The sequence below is a fragment of the Phocoena sinus genome, chromosome 1 (assembly GCF_008692025.1).
Source record: "Phocoena sinus isolate mPhoSin1 chromosome 1, mPhoSin1.pri, whole genome shotgun sequence".
Classification (NCBI taxonomy): Eukaryota; Metazoa; Chordata; class Mammalia; order Artiodactyla; family Phocoenidae; genus Phocoena; species Phocoena sinus.
This window is the reverse complement of record NC_045763.1, coordinates 117536037-117555447: the sequence shown is the minus strand read 5'-3', so window position 1 is coordinate 117555447 and position 19411 is coordinate 117536037. Positions and strand designations below refer to the sequence as shown.

Genomic DNA, 19411 nt, shown 5'->3' with positions numbered 1-19411 from the left:
AGGCATTTAAATTCCTGAGTGCAAGACAGACCCTACCCTGGTACTCAAGTGCTGACCACTAGTCATAAAATTCCTACCACAGTTTCCCAAAGAGTCGGGTATTGTTCTTGGCTTTGTTCCAGCTCTGGTTAAATTACTTTTACAAGTTTAATTGGCTCTGCGCCTCTTGACTTTCTGTCCTAAACTATTGCTGTATATCTTCACATGACTACAGTTAAGCCTAGAAGTGAATGTATCTCCCTCTTTCTTTATTCATTTGCCTTGTGTTTTGCCTTTGTGCGGATCGTGTTTCTTACACTGTTAAAAGCTGGGAACTAGTTTGCCTGAGTTCTGTTTAGCTTTTTGTCAAATCAAGTCTCTTTGCCTCTCAGGACTTTAGATTGTCATTTCTTGCTATGGAGAATATTTAGCTGCTTTTAACTAAAAACTAGTGAGTGATGAGTGGTGCTGCCTTTAGTTGGTGACTGTGTCCAATCCACCTCAGAATTCCAACTTTTCAGGACACAGTGATAAATTTTGGGTGAAAAAAAAGTAGTGGTGCTCTTTTATATCTGGTCTGAAGAATTCTTGGTTAGCAGAGGAATCATCCTGTGCATTCAGCAGCATGGGCCAGTGCCACAGAGGGAGTTAGGACATACTTGTAAACGTAATTTTTGTAAGGGTGTTGGATTTCTGGTAGCAGAGAATAGTGCTGTGGTTGAGTTTCATAGGCTGTGACGGGAGAGCTGAGTGGCTCTGGAAGGTAGGCCTGGCTGATTCTTAATATCTTTATGACTTGTAGGAAGAGTTTGAGTGTGACATTGGTGAGTTTTATTCCACACAGTGTTCTGATTAGAAATTGCTCATTATGAACTAGAATAAGATTATTATTGGCAGTATGTGTGTGTATCAATAAGATAAAAAGGGGAAAATACAGTTTTTAGAACTGGGTAGGTCTGGGTTTAAATACTGTACTAAGATTTATTAGCCATGTGACCTTGGGCAAGTTACTTAAACTTTTCTGAGTCTTAATTTCACATCTGTAAAAGTGGGATAATACTCCTTATGTCCTAGTGTCATTGTCAGTATTGTATGAGGAAGCTTATATAAAGGTCTTAAATTATGCCTAGCCCAAGATGGACACTAAAAAAAAATACTTTCTCTTTTCTTTGCACATCATTGATATAGCTTTGAATAAGTTATACGTTAGTTTACACTTCTTTGCATTTTGCTTTTGAACACGTTTTTCTGGTTAATTTTTCAGATTCATTTTTTTTTAATTAATTGATTTTTATTTTTGGCTGCATTGGGTCTTTGTCGCTGTGTGTGGGCTTTCTTTAGTTGTGGCGAGCGGGGGCTACTCTTTGTTGTGGTGCACGGGCTTCTCATTGCAGTGGCTTCTCTTGTTGCGGAGCATGGGCTTTAGGTGCGCTGGCTTCAGTAGTTGTGGCACGCGGGCTCTAGCGCACAGGCTCAGTAGTTTGGCGCACGGGCTTAGTTGCTCCGCGGGATTTGGGATCTTCCCGGACCAGGGATCTTCTTAACCATTGCGCCACCAGGGAAGCCCTTCAGATTCATTTTTAATTGGTCAGCTTAGATGTGTTCTTTGTAGGTGCCCACCTAGGGTTGTCTTCTGAACATGATTCAGTTTAGTCTGGTGGGAGTTCAAGACCAGAGGACAGCAGGAATATTAGATGTTGATGTATGTATATTTCTAAATGCATTCTTAAATTAAACATCAATAAGTTTCCTTTGTTCTTTGCTCCTGCCTCTTGGTCTCTCTTTTAGCTCACCTAATCAGAGTTGACCTAAGTATTGTAATTCCTTTTCCTTCCAGCTTCAGTGTTGTTCACCACCTCAGCTCCAGCTACCTCTTATGCCTTTTCCTTTTTGCCATAGAAGGAATACATTTTTTTTTCCAAGCTGTTGGGCTCTGCAGTGGTCCTCATCAATAGCTAATCAAAGAACTAGACCATGAAAAGGTCTCCTTTCTTTCTGAAATAAATCTGGGCTAGGGAGTTAGGAATGCAGAGTTTTTTATTTCATCTCCCCAGCTGGACCATGTTAATAATACGACAGCCCAGATAAAAAGTTTTTAACCTCTTGTTGGTTTTTCTTTCACATCTTTTTGAGGGAGGTAAGGGCACATGAAAATTAAGAAAGTTGTTGATAATAACATTGCTATGAAAGCAACTGTGTTCTTTCAGGCCAGTGATCAACTTAGAGTTGACCAACTTTCATTACCACCATCTAGGGTCTAAATTCTCTCTGTTCAAAGGTAAAGACTCTTGGGGTAGAGGGTAGTGAGGTGCATTTTATTATTTGTGTTATTTATGAGGTCTAGAGTTCTGTGTTCAGCCAGGCAAGAGTGGGTGTGGGAGGAGAAAAGGCAGTATGTTGAAAGAGGCATAATTTTGACTGTTCCTTATTACTGTATGTGCTGGGTAAGAACCCACTCCCACTATCACCACTCCCAAGAAGGGCTTCACATTTTATGCTCCAGGTGACACCTGTGTATACAGTGAATCAATGTTTTTAGTCTTTAGACCACAACTGTAAAATTCTTATATTTCTGAAGATATTTTATATTTCAGGGTATTGCATAAGAATTGTTGCACCTTACTAAGAAGTATTTCCTACCGTGGCTGCAGTGGGAGGCTAGGTATGCTTATGACCTTAGTTCCCACCACCAACCTAACAGGGCATTTTATTCAGCAGCCTGTTAAATGTGTAAGAGTCAGCCTCAGTGCTATGATCCTTAGTTTTGACTAGGATCAACCTAAGACAGAAGCTTGTCTTCAGAGAAAGCTAAAAGAAATGTCTTTTTGTTGCCAGTTTAAAACAATACTGGCATTTCAAAAGCAAACGGACTCCAATAGAAGACGTTCTATAGAAGTATGCCCTGTTGTGGGAGACTGAGATCTTCAGAGTTTCATGGTCTAGGTCCTGTATTCTATCAGGTGAGTTACAGGCTTTAAAAATCATGAAGTGACGGGTTGACCTTTGTTTTCAGTAGATAGATTTATTTCTGGATTATTTCTACTGTAGAAAAGTTATTCTAAACATGTCTAGGAAGTGTCCAGATTATAAAAGACAGAGTTATCCAAACAGCTTTTTATTGCATCACATTGGTGTTAGTTTTTAAGATTGAATTAGTTTTTTTGTTTTAAAGCAGATTATCAGTGAGCCAAGGTAATCTGTTATTTACCCTGCCATTTGGAACCCAGGCAGCTGAAAGAATTGAATCAGCAACAGTCATGGAAGTAGTGACTATGTATATCTTAGTTTCAGAGCCAAATGCTGGTGATTTTAGATTAGCTTTACAGTAATATTGAAAGCTTTTCATCTTTCATTTTTGTGAGTATACCCAAGAAACTTCATCACTGTTAAAATTGGTCAGAAAAAGGGGCTACCTGTTCTTGTTTACTGATTCAGTTATTCTTGGAGTGAGAAGAAAGTCCTTGAAAGGTCTTTAAAAATTAGAGTGTGATACATTTTATGAATTGGTCACTTCTTTATAGCAGTCTTTATCTCTACTGCTACAGGACGTAGTTTCTGGGCCAGAAGCCCAGTTTCTCAAGTACTGCCTTAACCCAAGGAATGTGTATGCCGAAGATAAACTAATGAATTAAGGCTGCCCTGAGTTTGCAAACAGGGCATGGTGAATGATTAATTTGACAAAGATGGCATCTTATTAATGAAACGTAGTGTGTCTAAATGGATTGGGTTATTGCAAAAATTTTCTTCATTGTATCTGAGAGGTTAGATATTTGCTCTTATCCTCTGAGGATACTATTTAAGGAGGTCTGGGCAAGTTCTGATGTGAAGCATCCATGCTTGCCTCACATCTTTTTTTTTTTTTTTTTTGTTAGTCATCTGGAAAGCTATTATAGGATTTACCTCTAGTGGTAGCCAAGAGGCTATATTCCTGTGGTGCACTTTAAGCATTGCCACATTATCAGGTATGTTTTTAACCTTACTTAGGACCCACATTATACTCTGTTCTCTAGTCTCATGCAGATAGGAGGGCACTTCTTGATGTTTTTAGCCTCTTTCTTTATTGTTTTATCATAAGTTTACCCTTTCATCTCTGTAGTGTCCTTTCAGACAATTTAAGAAAAATTTGAAATGTGAATGGCAAAAACTGGTAATGGGGACTGGATTCTGATGTAAATATAAGTCATTTCATAGTGGAAACACAATGAAATTTCCTAAGAAATGGGTTTTCCTTAAAATGATTTAAATTGCGATGAATGTGCTTAAATGTTATTATAAAACATTCCTTAGCTCTGTTGCTAGAGATAGCACTTAGTGCATTCCTAACATACTCTGAAATACTGTTAGTAGAATTAAAGCCAATAAACTATAAACACAGGGCATTTGGTGTTACCAGCAGGGAGAGAAGGCATCCATCCAATGGAGGAACAGAGCTCTTTGTTTGTAGTATAGTTGATGTAGAACTTCTTACCTTCCTCATCATCATTTGTGATGATTGCTTTGAAGTTCTCATCTTGGCTATCTTCTGAACCTTAGAAAGGGAGAAGACTTAAAGAGACTTATGCTGTGGGCTCCTGTGTATATTGCTTTACCCCAGTTCATAGAACATGAATGTGCTCAAAAGAAGGTATTAACGGAGTTCTCTGAATTCTTTAAAAGGCCAGTGAGAGTAGGTAAGCAGATTTTATAGGCTTGGAACCGTGTGTTGATTTGTGTACAATGTTTGGAGGATCACTGTTGAGTGGTGAAGAAGCCCAGGCTTCTCTAGGAAATGCATCTGAAATCAGAGATGAGAAGCTAGAAAAATAATATAAATGCCTACCACGTACAGACAGCCAGTTGCAAATGTTGTGTTTAATCCTCTAAACCAGCTCCTTCAGGGTAATGATATTGTCCCATTTTACAAAAGAAGAAACAAACTCAATGGTAGATGGTTGAAGTAGAATTCAAACTGAGGTCTGACGGACACCAAAGCTCTTTTCTTTCCATTATACCATATGCTGTCTTTAAAAACCAGGGCTAGGGGGCTTCCCTGGTGGCGCAGTGGTTGAGAGTCCGCCTGCCGATGCAGGGGATGCGGGTTCGTGCCCCGGTCCGGGAAGATCCCACATGCCACAGAGCGGCTGGGCCCGTGAGCCATGGCCACTAAGCCTGCGCGTCCGGCGCCTGTGCTCCTCAACGGGAGGGACCGCGACAGTGAGAGGCCCGCGTACCACAAAAAAAAAAAAAAAAAAAACCAGGGCTAGGGCTTCCCTGGTGGCGCAGTGGTTGAGAGTCCGCCTGCCGATGCAGGGGACGCGGGTTCGTGCCCCGGTCTGGGAGGATCCCACATGCCGCGGAGCGGCTGGGCCCGTGAGCCATGGCCGCTGAGCCTGCGTGTCCAGAGCCCGTGCTCCACAACGGGAGAGGCCACAGCAGTGAGAGGATCGTGTACCGCCAAAAAAAAAAAAAAAAACCAGGGCTCTTCAATGCCAAGTAATGAAGCAAACTGAGCTGAAAGGTAGATCAGTACTTTTATTTTAATTAATTTATTGTTTATTTTTGGCTGTGTTGGGTGTTCGTTGCTGCGCATGGGCTTTCTCTAGTTGCGGCGAGCGGGGGTTACTCTTCGTTGCGGTGCACAGGCTTCTCATTGCGGTGGCTTCTCTTGTTGCAGAGCATGGGCTTTAGGCGTGCAGGCTTCAATAGTTGTGGCATAGGGGCTCAGTAGTTGTGGCGCACTGGCCTAGTTGCGGTATGTGGGATCTTCCCGGACCGGGGCTCAAACCCGTGTTCCCTGCATTGGCAGGGGGATTCTTAACCACTGTGCCACCAGGGAAGTCCATCAGTGCTTCTTGTAAAAGTGTATTTGAAGTATAAAAGGTCTGTCCAAATGACAATATGAATGAACACATTTTTGAATTGTTTAAACATGGGTCTCAGGTTATGATTAATTGGTAGCCTAATAAGTTTTTTATGGAAATAATTTTAATGGACTTAACTGAAGAGGTAGCCGAATCCTTTTATTTTATGATACTTGAATAGGGAGAAAACCAGCATCCTCACTCAATTCCTGAGGTAATTCCATGGAAAAGCAGTTCTGAGTCTTACAGCCTTTTCTCAGTTTGCACCTTTCTGTACTCTGTAGCATTTGAAACAAGAACCATCCCCACTTTCTTGAAACCTTTTCCTCTCTTGACTTCCAAGTCATTTAAAACTGTTACTCTTTCAACTTCCCTGAGCATTTCTCTCCCTCTTTCTTTTTTTGAAGGATAGGTATTCCCCAAGATTTTTTTTCCTTTCTTGAGTCCTTAATTTATTTTTGCTTTTTAGTGAGGTATAATTTACAAGGGATTTGATTTTGAAGCTTATCTGTATAAATAATTCTCAAGCCTGTATCTCTGGCCCTAATTTATTTCTCAGATTTCAGACATACATTGATTTTCCACTTACTTTCCTGACATGTCAACTTGGATTTTAAACGTAATCAAAATCAAATTCCTCTCTTCCCCCACATGCCAGTCTCTCGTTTATGGCACTCAATTTCCTCTGTGTACCCAGACTCAAACTTGTCTTTTTTATTTTTTGAGCTTTGTTACTGCTTATTGAGCCAAATTCTATCAATTCTGCCTCTACAGTGTTTCACACGTTGACCCCATTCTTTTAATTTCCTCTGCCATCAGCCTAAGACAGGATCTCATTGCTTCTTAACTTTGGCAACTGTACATTTCAGTCCATCTTATTATCCTTAACAAAATCTTCCTGATGACACACACACACACACACACACACACACACACCCACATACCCCTTCTACTATACTTCACACACACACACGCCCCCCTTCTACTGTACTTCTTAACTAATGAACTGTACCCCAGCATCTAGCCAAGCCAGACTACCCATGTATTTTGTTGAACGTAATCAGGTTTTTCATCTTCCATGTCTTTTCTCATGGTGGTCCTGATGGAATAGTTTCCTCAGTTCTACCCATTGAAATCCTCTCCTTCCTTCAAAGTCCAGTTTAAAAGCTAATTTCTCCATAGAAGCTTTTCCTTTCTCCCTGACTAAACATAATCCTTTACTCTGTTGAACTACAACAACATTCTGTTTATATTTTCTTTTTTCCTTTTTTGGCTATGCCACTCGGCTTGCAGTATCTTAGCTCCCTGACTAGGGGTTGAACCCGGGCCATGGGAGTGAAAGAGCTGAGTCCTAACCACTGGACTGCTAGGAGATTCCTTTTTTTTTTTAGATGGTACTGACACTTGTGTCTCTTGTATCATAGTTGTGTACCTGTTTTCCTAATTGCTTATTGGCTACAAAAGGTATTATGACTGCCTTATTTATATCTGTAGATCCTGTATTGCCTTGTACATTGTTGCATTACTAGCATGTCTCTGTACAAATGGGCCACTGGGTGGTGCCAGAGGCCTATAATTTAGATAAAAAAGGGAGGCTGGAGCTGCTATACAGTTGGGCTACCCAGTGCTGTTACATCTTCTGCAGGATAGGAATAGAGATTAATTTCCCTGATCCAGAAACGTTTATAGTTTCTGCTCCTCTGTCCCGTTTACCAGAGGAGGCAGTGTAGTATATTTAACTCCTCCGAGTACTTTAATAGACAGTAGCCCAGAACTAAAGGCCTGCCCCCCTGTAAACATAATGTTTATACAGTATGAGTTTCAGCTTCCTTGGGGTCATCCTTTGAATTCAGTGTCTGAAGTTCTCTGATTAATAAACACTGTACTATTAGAGTGGGGCTGGCAGCAGGAGTTGGGAAAGTTGGCTTGGAGAAGTGTTTATTGTGAAGTAGAAAAACAGTAAGGTAAGGAGAATGAATTAAAATTGAGCCATTTCAGTTTAAAAGCAAAAACTGGGGATGTAGAAAATAGGACTGGTTGATTCCAGATGGACTGTGGGACCTAAGACTGAAAAGCAAATTTGTACTTTGGATGGAGATCAACCCTGAACAGCTGTTCAGTCATGAGTGGTGTGGGACATCTGTCCTCCCAAGAGGAACCAGGGATTGTGTGGCTTTCAGATATGTCTTACTAATAATTGAAGTAGTTTCTACCATCACCTTTCACTTTAAGAGGAAATTCTGAAACCTTGTCTCATTTAAACATGGGTGTCTGTGTAAGAGAGTTGGGCACTTCAGTTGCAGAATGAGACATGCCAAACGAGGCAGCTGGACTGACCCAGCTGGACTGACCCAAGAGAATGCTGAGATTATGTAACTCAAGGGAACTCACTGAGCATGAGTTCAGGTCTTAGTAAAGGGATCAAGGACAGAAATATTATTTACAAGTTGATGTTTCCATTGAACCTGAGGTAAGGTAGAGTTATCAGACCAGTTTCCATAGACCCTAGAGTCCAAAGGAGTTAAAGTGAACTTGAGAGAAATTTAAAAAATAAAAATAAAAAGCGTATGTATACAAATTAATAGTACAACCGTTAGAACTACTTTGGACTACTTTAAGCTTCTGATATTCTTAGTTGTCACCTAGACAGTAGGGTTGAAGATGTTTTATGAGTTCAGGATTCATCTTGCCTTTAATGTGGTTCTGATAAGGCAGCTTTGTTTGCAGCAAAAATTCTTCCACATTTTAATTTTCAAGCAAGAAGACCGGACATTTTGCTCTCTTTTATTGTGGCCTATTGACCAGTGTTAGCTAACTTCTATTAATAGTCACAGGCTTGAGAATCTAGTATTTTTAATTGTTGGGTTGTATCTGTCATTTAACACTTTGCATGATTCTCTCCCCCCTCCCCCCACTCTCTCATTCTCTTTTCTGGCCAGATTGATTGATTGATTGATAATTTACATACAGTAAGATTTACCTTTTGTTTCACAGACCCATTCTTTGGATTCTAACAAACGCATAGTTATGTAACACCACCGTGATGGAGGCATAGAACATTTTAATCATTCCAGCAAGTTGTCTCATGACTGTTTGTAGTTAGTTCCTTTCCCCCAAATCCCAGAAATGACTGATTTGCTCTCTGTCCCTGTAGTTTATCTTTTCTGGAACGTCCTACAAATGGAGTCATGTTATGTAGCTGTTTGAGTCTTGCTTCTTTCACTTAGCATAACACATTTGAGATCCATTCATGTTGCTGTGTATGTCAGTAGTTCATTGTGTGATGGACCACAATTTTTATCCATGACCTGGCTGAAAACCACTTGCTTTTAGTTTTTGATGCATCTAAGTAAAGCCACTAAAACATTTACATTTAGATTTTTAGGTGGATATGTAGTTTCATTTTTCTTGAGTAGATACCTGGGTAGGAGTCCTGGGTTGTATGGTAAGTGTATGTTTAACTTTATTAAAAAAAAAACTGCTGAACTGTTTTCCAAAGTGACTAACTACCATTTTACCTTTCTCTGAGCAGTGTGTGAGACATTAGTTGCTCTACTCCTTGTTAGCACTTGATAAAGTAAACTTTCATTATTATTATTTAAAAATTTTTAACTTCTAATAGGTGTGTAGAGGATTCTCATTGTGGTTTTAATTTGTATTTTCCTAATGACTAATAATGTTGATCATCTTTTTCAAGTGATTGTTATTTAGTTGTGAGAGAATTTAAATATATTCCGATTGCTGTCAAATATGTCTTTTTTTTTTTTTTTTTTGCGATATGCGGGCCTCTCACTATTGTGACCTCTCCCATTGCGGAGCACAGGCTCCGGACGCGCAGGCTCAGCGGCCATGGCTCACGGGCCCAGCCGCTCTGCGGCATGTGGGATCTTCCCAGACCGGGGCATGAGCCTGTGTTCCCTGCATCGGCAGGCAGACTCTCAACCACTGCGCCACCAGGGAAGCCCTCAAATATGTCTTCTGCAGATACTTTCCTCTAGTTCATTGCTTGTCTTTTCGTTTTTTTATGTGTCTCTTGAAGACTAGATTTTTAATTTTGATATGTCCAGTTAATTAATTGTTTCTTTCATGGTTTGTGCTTTTTTGCATTCTATCTTAAGAAATATTTGCCTAGGGGACTTCCCTGGCGATCCAGTGGTTAAGACTCTGTACTTCCAATGCAGGGGGCGCGTGTTCATTTCCTGGTCAGGAGACTTAAGATCCCACATTCCTCACGGTGTGGCCAAAAAAAAAGAAATATTTGCCTAACCTGATGTCACAAAGATTATCTATTTTGTTTTTCTTCTGGAAGTTGTTTTATTTTAGCTTTTACATTTAGGTCTATGATCCATTTTGAGTTAGTTACTTTTTGTATATTGTACAATGTCCAAGTCGAGTTTCTTTTTTTTAAATTTGGATGTCCTGTTGTTCTAGTATACCCGGTTTCTTGTATAAATCTTTCATCAATATTAGGATAAGAAAGCAGCCCCATTGGTTTTAAACAAGAGATGTTTGGTGCCTCTTCCACAAAGTACTCTTACATCCTGTTTTAACTCCCCCTCTGCTTGATTTTTAGTTAATATTTTGTCATGTATTTGGTTTAAAATTTAAGGCCTTTTTCTTATTAAGACAGGAGGAATCTAGGTCACTGGAATTTCTTAGGTAGAAATTAAAATGACACCTGGGTCTTTTTTCCCCATCCTCCAATAGTTTACTCTTTAACCTTCACTTTGGCAGGGGTTATGGTTATTTTTAGAGTACAGGCAGTAGAGCTAATCTAATTAAACTCCCTCAGCTACCTGGGGCAGTGAGCTCATCAGCTCTTCCAAACTCAGATTGGTTTGCTCTGGACTGGATTTTACATGGAAATTGATCAAGGTAAAAACAGTGGAGGGCTTCCCTGGTGGCGCAGTGGTTGAGAGTCCGCCTGCCGATGCAGGGGACACGGGTTCGTGCCCCGGCCCGGGAAGATCCCACATGCCGCGGAGTGGCTGGGCCCGTGAGCCATGGCCGCTGAGCCTGCGCGTCCGGAGCCTTTGCTCCACAACGGGAGAGGCCACAACAGTGAGAGGCCCGCGTACCGCAAAAAAAAAAAAAAAAAAAAAAACAGTGGATTTGTTGGGAATGGAGTGCATTAAAGAGTGAAGAAGGTAGTTTAAGTTTGGGTCAAATATGGTCCCTACCTCAGATTTATAAGGTTGTATTCTTTGGTGATGGAAGAAATTCTAGAGTGACTCCTATACTTAAGACCTAGGGCACAGTCATAGCACCTTAGCCTGCTTTAATTTGGGCACTTACTCTAATTTCTACCCCAGAATTGACATGGTTTTAAGTTTCTTCATTTTGACAGACATTTATATGATAACAACTCATCCCCAAAGTAATTGTATTTTATCAGTGTCATTGAAGTTTCTTGGCTTTTTAGAGATACATTCCCAAAATGGGAATGTATGTACTCCAAGGGATATGGAAGATGATCCAGTGGTGTATAGGGAGGGCATATTGAAATTTTAAGTTTTTTCTAGAAAAATCAAGCTTAATATTTAATGTGAATTGATTAAATGTGGGTTCATGCTCAGAGTTTTCACTGATAGAAGTTCATGATCAGTTTTGAGATCACTGCTCTAAGAGTGTCCTTCTGCAGAAGTTTTAACATATAATTTTGTTTAACTGTACCATCTCTGGAATTACTGTTTTACAAAAGAAGAAAATGAAGCCCAGAGAAGATTAAGCAGCACATCCAAGGTCACATCACAAAGTTTGTTAATAACTTAGCTAGTACTAGAACCCTGGACTTCCAATTTTCAGCCTAGGACTACTTTTACTAAACTCTGTGGCCCCTAAAATGTGACTTTTAGAAGCTCTCTGCCTGTCAGCTTGGTGATTAAACAGAGTTGACATAAGCATTCACAGGTTTTGTTCTGTTTCTGAATTTAGGAATAAATTCTGTGAACTTTTTTCCTCAAAGAAAAGATCGCTTCTTGCAAGAACCTTAAACCAGTGTCCCAGAAGATGAGCTTTACAACCTCTGGGTATAGGTTCAACCTCATGGCTCTCCTTTTCTGAGAAGTGGTTCTCAGAGCTAGGTAAGCATTAGGCATTTGGCACCTCCTGCCCAGCAAATGTGTTTTCTAGAGCCACTGTGAGTCTAAAGTTCAGGCAGTCTGGGCTTCTGTACAAGTTGATGAGATTCAGTTTTGAGAAAGGGTCTCTGGAGCTGCTCAATACTTCTTCTCTAGGAGTGGATAACAGTGAGATGGGAAGTATGGTGTGGTTGACAGTCTTGATTCTGGAGGTGAGAAGGCATCAGTTCTCTTCTCAGTTGACCATAAGGTATGCCTATGACCTTAGTTTTAAATCTTACAGTAGTACAGTTGTTTTCCCTGCTTCATAGAACTTTTGCAATTAATGTAATTAATTTAAGCCCTAGGTGAGGAAGAAGATATTGCTGAGCTACTAAAGAATATAAACAGGGACTACTGAGAGGAAAAAAACAAGTGTTGTGTGAGCAGTGCTGTACAAAAATACATCATTGAAGTAGGAGGAGGAAAACAGCCTGCTCTGCAAACAGCTCTTCACTGTTTTTCTTTATGTGGCTTCACAGATCTGTTTTTTGTTGGCATTGTCTTTCATCATCACCCTTCCAGGTGTCCCTCCCTCAAATTCAGCCTCAGTCCTGCTCTTGCATTATTTATACTCCCTCGCCCTGGCCTAATGTGAGCAAGCTTTGGGCAGCTGTCTCTTGGCAGAGGACACTTTAAAAAATTTTTTTGAAGCAACTTGGATTTTTGTAGAGGAGAGAAGGGGGTAAAGATAAGGATGGGGCTGCTTCTGGGATAATTGTTATGGGAATGAAAGGACTGTTGAAAGATTAGAGGCCAGTGTGCCTGGGTACAAGGACTGGAGTCATAATCATACTTTGTCTTTTCAGTGCCTTTTGTCCAAGGCACTGAAAGGGCTTAACAAAATTCTGGTCTGAATAATATTATTCTTTGCTCTTTGGACTTCGCTTGAGGTGGGAGTGAGGCCCTGAAAAAATAATGACTGTATTATAGTGGTATAAAAGGAATAAAGCTAGGTATCCCAACTCCTAGTTAGGGCTTTGCTAAACAGACAAACCTGGTGAAAGTTGGTGGAACTAGGTGAAATAGTGTTTGCCGTTTTATGAAATGGACTGAGATGGTTTTAATGGAAATGTTGCACTCTCTTTTCCAGCTTTGCACTTGGTGACTGACTTACTAGTCATAAAAGGGAAGAAAAAACCTTTTAGGTTCTTTTTTAGGTGTAGGATACTCCTGAGTTCTAATTTGACTCTGCTTCTTATAATCCTTAGTTAATATCTGTGCCTGTATATTTGAAGCTAGGCATCTGAATGACCATAAAGCTCAGGCTGTTATCCCGAGAGCTCAATTTCTTCTTTCTCTGCTGTTCTGTGTGTGAAATGATATTTAGAGTCTGACCTTCCTCTTCATGTTGTGAAGGCAAGTGTTTCATAGAGTTTGTGGATACATACGATGATTATTTACAACAGAAGGTTTTTGCCTTAGAGGGTAGTGCTGAAGCTAGCTTTTTGTATTAAGACTCTGTTTGCTTGCAATACATGTCACTCGATATAGACCTGCTGTTCCAGGATTTATTTCAGTTCCTTCTTTCTCATCTGAAAAATCACTGCCAATTACTCAGTGAGAAGAAATGGCAGTTAGCCTCCCAAAGATATGTCTCTTTATGGAATTTAGACATGGGGGGATAATATCTGGCATAATTTTCAGCAGCTGAGAAGCCCTGCTGAGAACACACAAAAACATCAATTTTGTAAAAATGACAAAGGCTGTACCTTGTTAAATCTCCTGGTGCCTTTTATCATCTTTCCCAGATTGTTTCCTAATTGTTTCATTTTCTTACTCTTCTCGATCCAGGCTGGCTGCAGTAAACATCATTCAAGATGTCCAGCAAAGGGAGCAGCACAGATGGCAAAACAGACTTAGCTAATGGTAAGGGGCCATAATGAAGGTGAAGCTATTTTTGCTATCGACTGAGGTTCTCCTCCTCCCGCAAAGAGAGTGGAGACGTGGATTTTAGCGGAGGGAAGGAAATCTTTCCTAAGAATGAACTCTTGGAGGGAGACACAAGAGGGAAGAGATATGGGAACATACGTATATGTATAACTGATCCACTTTGTTATAAAGCAGAAACTAACACACCATTGTAAAGCAATTATACTCCAATAAAGATGTAAAAAAAAAAAAAAAAAAAACTCTTCCTGTGTTGTTTTGAGTGTAGGAAACTACACAGGAAACACCTTGGACTACCTGGTACTTCTGCTCCTTCAGCTTTTATCTGATTGTTTTCAGAAGATCAATAATAGAGTTGTCCCTCTAAGAGGTCAAGTGGTTTGGAATTTTGTAAGGGTGGACAAAACCTAGGAGATGCTGTTAATAAAGGAGAAAAAGAAGATCCAATTGGTGGTGGAACCAAGGGGGTTGTTGGGAAGGCAAGGCTCCCCAGTTATAAGGAGAGGTCTCTTTTCATGGTAGATCATAGTTCAGTAGAGATAATTAGATAAGAGATGAAGTTATAAATAGCTGCAGTTGGGGCTTTTTTCTTTCTTTTTCTTTTCTTCTCTTTCTTCCTTTTTTTCCTTTCCTTCCTTTCTTTCTTTCTCTCCCTCCCTCCCTCCCTCCCTCCTTCCCTCCCTCCCTGCTTCCTTTCCTTCCTTCCACCAGTGCTACCAAGTATTAAATCACTGGGTCTACTGCAGATTTGAAGGCAGAATATCATGATTCTGGTAGAGTATAGCTACTACCTGGGTCATTTGACCAGTGCATCCACTCTGAGCCAACTTCTAAACTAGAGAAGGTCCTTCAAATGGATATAGTTGGGCAGTATAGTGTTCAGCATTCCTCAGCACCTTGTAGGTTAAGATTATCGTCTAAATTCTAGTTGACGTGTTTGGTAGAGCAATGAAGTGAGTAAGGGAAAGGGAGATTTTCAGCATGATGTTTTACTGCCCCTTTGTTCTTTTCTTACCACTGGTGTTCATTTATCTTCTGTAAAGGAGAGTGATTCAGATTTTTCACTAGGCTTAGTTGAAAGGCACAGGATTCTAGAGGGGTTGGAGGTACACAATTGATTTGGAGTTTGGCCATTAGCTAGATCAGGGATTGGCAAATTATGGCCTGCAGGCTAAATCCACAGGCCTGCGGGCTGCTGTTTTTGTAGTTTACTGGGACTCAGTCATGCTGCATTTATTTACATAGTATTTATGGTTACTTTTGTGCTACAGCAGTGGAGTTGAGTAGTTGTGCCATACATCCATATGGTCCAAAGTTTAGAAGCCTAAACTTTTTATTATCTGGCCCTTTACAGAAAAAATTTGCCAACCCCTAGCTATTATCTTGGTCATTGACTGTTAGTGTCCTCTTGCTGAGCTTGTGATATGCTCTGGCCCTTATCTTAATGTGGTAAGGCCCCCAAAGTCATCTTAATTTTAACAATAAATGCTAGGAGTTTTGATGTTTCATTTTTTTTTTCTTCTTCACAGAAGTGATGGGTGTGGTATTTTATCCCTTCTCACCACTCCCAATCTCAAACTCAATTTCATTTCAAAAACCACAATTATTAATCTTTCTCAGCATATACAGCAGCCTCAGCAAATGTAGTTCCTGGGAGCAAATTGCTGCACTTTTCCCCTTTTTCTTCCAGGTCCTAGTCGTTTTCACACTGTGCTCTTAGTTGAGGTGCTATTTGAAAAGAGCTGTTTGTGTGTGTCTCCCAACCTTCTGTCACTACTTGAACCAAAAGTGTGTGTATTGTTTATCTGTTTTCTTTATTGGGCTTTGCCTAAGAGTTCATTGAAAAGAGGTTCCATTGCTTCAAAGATCTTCAGAAATTATTGCTCTAATCCAGATGACTAAGCAAGAAGATATTCCCATTTTGAATCCTTAAACATCAATGTGGTATTGGAGTTGAATAGCTTATACCAGTCACACATAGCTGGTCAGCCTTTCCTACCTAATAGCCTTTACTTCTGGCAAGATAAAATTTATTGTCATCTGAGGAAAGGAGGCCATGAGCAGGTTTAAAATCCTCATTCACCCCCTTCCTTTCTTTACATCTTGACCTTAGTTTGGAAGTTGTGGTCCTTTTGGCCCTAGAAAGTTGCCAAAGTGCTCACTAGAATATGATTTGGCTGTTAGATAGGAGAATTCAGTATCTAATTTTGGGGATTATATTGTGCAAAGTGACCCAGTGATTTTATAACTACCAATATGGCAGACCTAGAATATGAACTTTTCTTTTCAGGTCCTGCTGTAGTAGCCCTGCTTTTTATCAATTTTATTTATGCTTCCTGATGAAACTTCGTCTCACTAGAATTCCTATATCTAAAACTAGTATTATGATTATTAAATTAATGGAAGTAAGGCAGAATACATTTATCAGCAAAAAAGAGAGCAAGAAGCCACTCAAATGGTCACAATTTCCACTTGTCCCTTGCCCTTCCTTCTGGATTCTTGGTGGATTTTAAAACCTTGGGGGAAGAAACTGTAGAGTTTAAGAGGTGGGAGGTAGTGGTGCTTTCTCGAAGTGGTAAATAGTCCAACTCTTGCTGGGGATGGCTGTTCTTTTTTAATTTATTTATTTTTATTTATGGCTGTGTTGGGTCTTTGTTGCTGCGTGCGGGCTTTTCTCCAGGTGTGGCGAGCGGGGGCTGCTGTTCGTTGCGGCACACGGGCTTCTCATTGGGTGGCTTCTCTTTTTGCGGAGCATGGGCTCTAGGCGCACAGGCTTCAGTAGTTGCGGCGTGCGGGCTTGGTAGTTGTGGCTCGCGGGCTCTGGAGCGCAGGCTCAGTAGTTGCGGCACAAGGGCTTAGTTGCTACGCGGCATGTGGGATCTTCCTGGACCAGGGCTTGAACCCATGTCCCCTGCATTGGCAAGTGGATTCTTAACCACTGTGCCACCAGGAAAGCCCAGGGATGGCTGTTCTTTTTTCTTATGTTCAGCTTAATTATGTGCTATAACTAATGGATGCCCATCTAGCAAAATAGAGCCTAAGGTAGTTGTATCAGGCATACTTTTATAAAATCTGCCAGTGCTTTGCTTCTTGAGAATTTATTATAATCTTTGGTTGTCCTGCAGTTCTTTATTTGTGTGTGACTTTGGTTTTTTAATCTTTTCAAGATTCCCTCTCAGAAGGTACTGTTTATAAGCATATGTAATGAAAACATTTTGACCAAAGTTGGTTTCTGGGTCTTTTGGTGTGATGATTTTTTAGACTAAGGAGTGGGAATCCTTCTGGTCACTATCTTATTTCCTTATTTTTCCCCCTCACCTACCCATTCCTCACTAACATGCAGGAAGCCTGTCTAGCAGTCCAGAGGAGATGTCTGGTGCTGAGGAGGGGAGGGAGACATCCTCAGGCATTGAAGTGGAGGCCTCAGACCTGAGCTTGAGCTTGACCGGGGATGATGGTGGCCCCAACCGCACCAGCACAGAAAGTCGAGGCACAGATACAGAGAGCTCAGGTGAAGACAAGGACTCTGACAGCATGGAGGACACTGGCCATTACTCCATCAATGATGAAAACCAAGTCCATGACCGCTCAGAGGAAGAAGAGGATGAAGAAGAGGAGGAAGAAGAGCATCCTCGTCGTCGTGTACAGCGCAAGCGGGCAAACCGTGACCAGGACTCATCAGATGATGAGCGGGCCCTGGAGGACTGGGTGTCCTCGGAGACCTCAGTCCTGCCCCGACCTCGCTGGCAAGCCCTTCCTGCCCTTCGGGAGCGGGAGCTGGGTTCAAGTGCCCGCTTTGTGTATGAGGCTTGTGGGGCAAGAGTCTTTGTGCAGCGTTTCCGCCTGCAGCATGGGCTTGAGGGCCATACTGGTTGTGTTAATACCTTGCACTTTAACCAGCGCGGCACCTGGCTGGCCAGTGGCAGCGATGACCTGAAAGTGGTGGTTTGGGACTGGGTACGGCGACAGCCAGTGTTGGACTTTGAGAGCGGCCACAAAAGCAATGTCTTCCAGGTGAGGCGAGGAAGCAGATTGGCAACTGAGAAAATCAGGCACGAGTTAGACAAACCTGAGCTGCTGCCTGGAGTAGGAGTGATAGTGAGTTGTGGTAGGAATTAGATATCAGGACTCGGTCCTTCCTTGGCTCCCATAATGACTTAGAGCAGTTAAATACACTGAAAGACTCATGGCACCCTTTTGTTTCCTTGAGCACAGAGACTGTTAGAAGCCTCATTATAATAGGAAGGGTGCTTGGAAATCATCAGGAAGGCACTAAGTGCCGTGCTAGGAGATGTTATAATACAAGAGCAGAGGCTCTTGAACCAGTCTAGTTGAGTTTGAATCTTGGTCCAACCCCTTAACTAGCTATGTGATCTTAGGCAAGTTTATTTAACCTCTGTCTTCAGTTTATTTACCTATAGTATAGGGCTAATAACATACAGGGTTGTGAGGATTAAATAACAGTAGAAGCTAAGCAGTTAGAACTGTGCCTGGTACTTAATAAACGTTTGATAAATATTGTTAATATTGTTATTCTCTGGAAGTTTTACTTACCAGCCCCATCCATCATATGGTACTAGCCATTTATCCCTAAGCATGTTCTCTTTCCTTCCCCAATATCCCCTCTAGTTTCCTTTTTCTTTGTAGCAAGTTTATGTTTACTTCCTGAATCAAGGAAGATTTTCTCCTTTTTCCCTTACCTTTCTTTCTTACTGGCTATAGTCCTAGTTCACCTGAGCACTCATACCAGTTCAGGCTTCTAGAAGCAACAGAAATCCTCTCATATCAGAAATTTTTTCTTTTCCTCTCCTTTAACCCTTGGAAGAAATTGGACTTGAGCCAACTGTGTAAGAGCAGGAGGTCTAAGTTTCCAGCTGTTGTGTAGCAAAAGTGGATGATTGGGGTTGTCATCATGTTTTTCCCTCTCAAATTCACCTCTTCAATTTCTCTTGTCCCTTCTTTTTATTCTTAACATCCCAGGCCAAGTTCCTTCCTAACAGTGGCGATTCCACCCTGGCCATGTGTGCCCGTGATGGGCAGGTTCGGGTAGCAGAGTTGTCTGCTACACAGTGCTGCAAGAATACAAAGCGTGTGGCCCAGCACAAGGGAGCATCCCACAAGGTAAGTAAGCCCTTGCCCCAAAGGTTGTGCAGTTCAGCTCCTCTGTGGATCTCAGCCAAAGCCCTCTGTCCATTGTGTCCCCTTTGTTGTGGTCACCTCCATCACTTCTTTCAGTCCTAGGATTTGTAGGTAAGATGGGAGAAAAAGCGGCGACACTAAACTTCTCAGAAGGCAAGTATTTGAGAGATCTCTAGATCTTGCACATGCAACATTCACCTGATAATACTTAACTCCTGAGCTGAGCCATGGTTGGTTTGGAGATCGTTGAGGTCTCCTGTGCCTTCCAAACCTTTAAAATTTACTCCTATTGTATTTAGAACATTTTAACAGCTCTAAGGTGCTAGCTGTTGGCTTCTCATATGTGAGAGCTCCAGCTTTTCTGCTCACAACTCTCAGTGCATAAACAGTACTATTTCTGGAAGCCCTATTTAGAGCTGGGAATATAGGCCAATAATCATGATG

General features: G+C 41.2%; 1 protein-coding gene across 15 annotated transcripts in view; it reads left to right on the top strand.

Annotated features, from left to right (window-relative positions):
- The window catches only part of DCAF8 (DDB1 and CUL4 associated factor 8), a 44543-nt gene that overhangs the window by 1302 nt on the left and 23830 nt on the right, over window positions 1-19411 (top strand). For 7 of the 15 annotated variants that reach the window (XM_032607711.1, XM_032607700.1, XM_032607721.1 and 4 more), the window contains 3 exons: window positions 13733-13807; window positions 17172-17842; window positions 18809-18949. In XM_032607711.1, the coding sequence (XP_032463602.1) occupies window positions 13759-13807; window positions 17172-17842; window positions 18809-18949 (861 nt within the window). In that variant the 5' untranslated portion in view covers window positions 13733-13758. Of the gene's footprint in view, window positions 1-664; window positions 2940-11753; window positions 11903-13732; window positions 13808-17171; window positions 17843-18808; window positions 18950-19411 lie in introns of those variants that run through there. The other 8 variants (XM_032607769.1, XM_032607741.1, XM_032607787.1 and 5 more) reach the window with 4 other exon arrangements.